The sequence below is a fragment of the Ammodytes marinus genome, assembly GCF_949987685.1.
Source record: "Ammodytes marinus genome assembly, chromosome: 17".
NCBI lineage: Eukaryota > Metazoa > Chordata > Actinopteri > Uranoscopiformes > Ammodytidae > Ammodytes > Ammodytes marinus.
The window spans coordinates 25,959,616-25,965,615 of NC_137221.1; the positions used below are offsets into that span (position 1 = coordinate 25,959,616).

At 42.2% G+C, this 6,000-nt stretch overlaps 1 protein-coding gene across 1 annotated transcript in view; it reads right to left on the reverse strand.

Annotated features, from left to right (window-relative positions):
- nxph1 (neurexophilin 1) overlaps window positions 1-5,665 on the reverse strand; it is a gene marked incomplete at both ends in the record, with an annotated part of 56,067 nt that extends 50,402 nt beyond the window's left edge. The window contains one exon of the mRNA XM_080046027.1: window positions 5,612-5,665. Coding sequence (XP_079902153.1) covers window positions 5,612-5,665 — 54 coding nt within the window. The remainder of the gene's footprint in view (window positions 1-5,611) is intronic.
- Between the last annotated feature and the right edge of the window lie 335 nt (window positions 5,666-6,000).

Below are 6,000 nucleotides of genomic sequence, written 5' to 3' on the forward strand. Positions count from 1 at the left end.
AGACTGCTGAATTTGAGGTGAGACGACTGTTTGTGTTTTTCATGTCAAATTGAAAATATTTAGCTCCTCAGTATTTTTCTTCTAGGCTTTTACACAATGGGTTTATAACAAAACACTTGTTACCCATACAAAGTGTGAAGGGTAAACTATAGTTTAGATTGTGGTTAGCAAGCTAATTAGTTGTCAGATGGTTGTTGGCCTTGATGTTAGCAAGAAATTCAAGTTGGGGTTGGTCGTCAAATTTTTTGGGGGGTTGGTTGTCACATGTTATCTCAAGGCTGCAGCTAGAAAATGAACCCAATAACGAAATAAATTGTCAAGCTGTATCCAATCCAATTCACTGACACCCCAGAGAAGGAAATAATAGAGCAGGAAAAGGCAGCTAGCATGCAAAAGAAAAAAGGGCAACAAAATCAAAACAACCCAGTGCATCCCAAACTAGACCAGCTGCCAAGGCTACAGTAAGTTATGTAGGCCTATTTATCAACTTGACAATGCAATTAAACTTTGTAATTCAGTTATACTTGCTTGCCTTCTTTTTAAGATTTTTCCCATTAAGATAACATTGTGACAAACAACCCCATAGTGTTTGACAACCGACCCCTTGGGGTCGGTTGTCACAATGTGTAAGGGTGTCTTTGATGATTAATTTCTTCTTTATTACAATAAGATAGAAAAAGTGAGGGGTACACATTTCAAGCCAACACCTTAAGCTTCAATTTAATGTAGGAATGACTATTGAAAGATGTTTAGATGATAAGCAATTCTCACTAGAGTAAAAAGTGTGCCTACTTACCCCGTTCTCCCCTACTGTGTCCGTGCTGATATAAAAAAATCAAGTGTTAATACACAGCCTAGACTCTGTAAATGGACATCTCAACAATGTGGGCCCCAGCATAGCACAGCACACACGCAAGCCTTTTCCAGAATTGCTGACACGACCTTTAATGAATTGGTCAATCAACAGAAACATTAGATAGATGATCAAGCTCTTTTAAGCATTATTTAGGGTCAGCTTCTCAAACAAACAAAAACATTCCGTAAAGTGAATTGTTTTCGAACTGTTGGTCAGACAAAACATTTCATTTGTAGAAGTCACATTCGACTGTGTGAAATTGCAATGGAAATCATAACATAGAGATTACTCGTCTCTTTATGTCAAAGTCCCAACAAAGAAGTGCATACGGGTTCCAACACGGCGGAATATTTCTATTTCAACTGATTTAGTCATGAATAAAACAACTTTGTCATGTAAATAATAGGGACATTTTCTAAAAATTAAAATAGCCATGCATACCTTCTCTAAATGGGATAATTCGGAGTAAATTAAACTAATCTCATTTTAATGTGCTATAGACGACCTGCCTCGTACTCCAGGACCCATTAAGACAACCCAAGGACCTGTGGAAGACTCTCAAGGACTCTCAAACCCCCCCTCAAAGATCCTCTAAAAAGACATTAAGCCTCCAATCAAACCTGTTATTAGACCACTGAACCCTCCTCAACAACACCTGGAACCTCCTTAACCTCAAGACAAGTCTTCTAAAAAAGCATGCTGGGACCTCCCCCCATGGCCGTTCAAAAAACCCTCCCAAGCACCCCCCTGGATCTGCATTTTCATAACTCCCTGGTGTATGTGAAATAATTTAGCGCGGCCGGTGATCACTTGACACAGTCAAATGACTGAGCCGAATGTGGCGAGTGTAACAGAGGCTATATAAGGCTACATTGACGCTCACTGTGCCGGCAGCCTGAACTCTCAGCCCCCTTTTGTACTCAGCTCTCTCCCTTTTTTTTCTCTCTCTCTCTCTCTGTCCCTCTCTCTCTCTCTCTATCTCCCTCCAGCAAGCCCCGGTTGCTTGAGTAGCAGCAAAGTGACGCCTCCATGCTGCTTTTAAGAGCTAAGTAGCACAAGGGTTGAACAAGGAAAGCGAGAGAATGTTCACTTATAGTCGACATCTGGGGCTGAAAAAAAAAAAAAAAAAAAAAAAACTCCACACACTCTCCTCCAAGGCTCCCACACTTGATGGCCACACAATGCACTTGTCCCATGGCACTCTGTATCTGTTTCCCCCCCCCCCCTCTGTGGGTGGTGTGTGTGTGTGTGTGTGTGTGTGCATGTGTGTTTGTGTATGTGTGTATGTGTGTATATGTGTGTGTGTGTGTGTGTGTGTGTGTGTCTGTGTGTGTGTGTGTGTGCCTGTGCATGTGAGACATATCTTCAGTCAAGCAGCAAGAGGGCATTTTTGGAGAATTCCGTCATTATAAAATTGATAATTAATGAATTAATACTTTCAGCTTCAAACAGCTCTAAAAGGCATTGCTTTCTATATTATTTGTATTGGCTAATTTAGAGGTTCTTGTTACACAGGGGTGGGGGCTGTGTGTGTGTGTGTGTGTGTGTGTGTGTGTGTGTGTGTGTGTGTGTGTGTGTGTGTGTGTGTGTGTGTGTGTGTGTGTGTGTGTGTGTGTGTTTGTGTGTGTGTGTGTGTGTGTGTGTGTGGTTGCTTCACACTGTGTGAGCTGTGCTGTAGTGATCTCAGTGGGACTTTTATTTGCTCCCCACCGTGCAGACTGCCTGGCACTTGCAGGGCCCATTTGCACTCTTTGATAAAAAAAACGCCTTAATGTGACACAGCTATGAAAGCTGCCAGTATAGGACCACTGCCTGTGTTTTATCCCAAGGGAGAGGGGAAGGAGACAGTGTAAGGGGGTGAGGTCGGGTAGTGGATAGTGGATACTGGGAACCAGCAAAGCACAGAGACCTTAACACCTGGCTCCAAGTGGAAATGCTGCAAATAGGCCCAGACAAGAACCACATCTGACGTGTTTTTGTTAGAAAACGCTGGCTGTCAGTTTTATATCTGAAATGCAATGAACTCTCTACAGGTGAAGGAGTCACACAGCAGCCAATAATAATACAACAATAAAAATAGCGATATAAACGTAATAGATCATATTAAGGAGGGGCAACATAACGTATACAAGAAGTGGCAAATTCACCAATTGTACTGCTGTGTACATTCAACTTAAGTGTCTGTAAAGAATGTAAGCGACACACCAGGCACATATAGGTAGAGTAAATGTATAAGCAACTAATACACATTTAAATAACAGCTGTATTTATGAGAAAGAAAAAAAAACAATCCTTTTATATTACTGACATGGTTTAAATTCTATTGCATTTACGGTTTGATTATAAATGACAGCAATATGAATCTGCGTCAAGTATAAAGCATGAGCCAAATTGAACATTGCTTTTAACCAGTTTTATCCTGTATGGTAAAAATGCTGCTGCTTAAATATATAGAAGTTCCATTAGAAAAAAGATGAAAAATATGAACACAAATCATGCTAATCCCACATGGAATCATCGTGCGATCCAGGATTAATAACAGGCGTTGGTGTTAATGAAAGAGAGGACCCAGGTGATCGGTGTGCCGGCTCTTCTCCGCGCTGTCTGTCTATACCTGGGCTGCTGCCTGCTGCTGTGTGCGGCTGTTATCGGGGTCAAGACAGCGCGGCTCGCAGACAAGAGGCTTATAAACGGAGACAAGAGCCTTTAACACGGAATAAAAGACTCTAACTTCAGCGCTAATCCCCCGCCGCGGCCGTGGATAAAGGCGGAATGTGAACCACACAATGAGCTCGCGTTACTCCGGGCGGGATGGCTTTGTGTGTGGTGTGCGTGTGTGTGGGCGCGCCTTTTTCTAAGATATACACATTTCAACTCGGCCAACTTGGTTTTATTGGGAGAAGCCGAGATGATTTGTTTTATCAGCAGTGTAGTCCAAAAAAAATACACACATTTTCCCCTAAACTGTAGGACATTTGCAAGAATGCAATGCTTGTGTTGTGTCACACGTTTAAAATAAATGTCATCCAGCCTTACAAATGAATTAAGAAAGAAGTGGAAGAAGAGTGGAAAGGTGTCATAAAGAAGTCACACAATAAAACTCCGGCATTAAGCATACTTTATTTTTTTGTTTGATTAAAAGAAAACGTCTTGCTGTGGTCAGGCCTGTTATTTCCCGCCATAGCTTCATAAAGCATTACGGATTCGCTGCATATTAAACGGGGGGAAAGTGTCCCTAAATACTTTCAGCACCTTGGAGAGCTCCAAATCCAGCAGCCGACTTGAGTTCGCTTGTGGATGAATGGGAGAAGTCACGCACATTAAATCCTTCAAACCCCAGGAAGGTTCATACACATTATTACCAATACGTGAGATAACATAGGCTGAATGAAAGTGATTGAAATGGAAGTATATATAATAACTAAGTCTACATTTGATACTCTTCCCACTGGCATTCATAATCATTTAAAAAAAAGTTAAACATTTCATATGTTTAACAAATCATACCTGTTGTCAGCGGTCTGAAATCTGGCAGGTGAGGTCAAGTATATTAATTAGAAATAGAATAATGTAATGTAATATGTTACCTGTGTATGTAAATAAAAAAAATAAAAAATATAGCCACAGCTTTTGACTTTCAAAAGGCGAGCAGAATTAAAACTTTCTCTGGTTTTAGGCCTTATATTCCATTCATGTTTTGGCAAGCGAAAATAGGAATTTAAACGTTTGCAAATCATCTATTTCCTGTCGTTTTCTTTTTTTCTACTGCTTGTTGGTAATAGTAAAATAATCGTTGTGTGTTAAAATAATGGAATTGGCAAGAAAGGTAACACACCGAGAAATATCGATGTGTCACTTTGAAAATTATGCATTTTACTAAACTAAAGACCAAACTGTGTTTTATGTATTTGTATGTTTATTATAGGCCTGTATTCGAAACTAATAAGAAATGTACTACATTGAGTTGAAATCGACTTGCGTTTTGTCATTTCTGTGGGAATCATGTTAAACATTTAATGGTGGCTGAACGGCACCGATATAAGCCTATTTGCCGTAACGAATGTTTTCTTCAGTAGCTTGCGTGGTGAAATAACCAGTCAAACAAGGATCAAACAGTTGACACTGGAGTGTGTCATTGGGTCCCAGTCTGCGCGCTGTGTAAAGTGTGTGTACTCCGCTGCTCAGCTGTCCAGGCAGACACACTCTGGACGTGGATGTGGTTTGTTATGGCGCCCCCGTGAGACGATTCCGCCGCATCTCCCTTTTAATGATCGCAGTTTTACGCAGCAGATTTCTCTCTCAAGCATAACACCGAGGACTTAGAAAAAAGTATACTCGTCACATCCCTTCCCTTTGTCTTGTTTTGCCTCCGCGAAATCTTGGATTGTCTCAGTAATATGAAGTTATGGCACGTGTTATTATTTTAACGCACCGCCTAATGCGCACAGAAAGGACAGCTTTGCGCACAGAAAAGGTCCAACTATAGTGCAAGCTTTATTGTCAAACAAATCATAAAAAAAAGTCATAGATAAAGTTTGAATACGTCCTTCACACACTTAACATTATATGCATTTGTGATCAAAGCGAAATCACCGCAACAGCCGCATACATCCGCTGTGGGAATGCGTTTGGAACGACCAACGGTTCCCATCAAGTAAATTCCTCCAATCGAATAAGATATTGGTTAAAGACTTTCTATCACAACAGCGTGAAGTGAAGAAAAGAAAAGTTGAGCTAGCGTGTGTGTTAACTCACCAGGCAAAGTGCAGGCGTCAGGAGGAACACGGCGCACCAACACGTCACCTGCATTTCTTCCCCGGAGCTCAAAGTTCCACTAATGTCCCTCTGTGGCTGGTAGTCGCGTCTTTTTTTCGCGGACCATAAATCCACCTGCGGTATCCTGCGCGGGGGGGCTTTCACAGCGCGGCCAAGCTCCTCAGCAGCGCAGGGGAAAAGGACAGAGCAGCGCACCCCATGACGGCTGAACGAGGCTGAGAGTTGTAAAAGGCTTGGCCGCGCGAGGGAGGGACGGACGGGGTGAGGTGGTGGGGGCGGGGAGGGGGGGCGACACACGGCGGGTTACTGGAGAGTTAATCCAGGTAGAGAGAGCGCCGGGTCATCGCTGTGAGCAGAGCCAAAGGGTT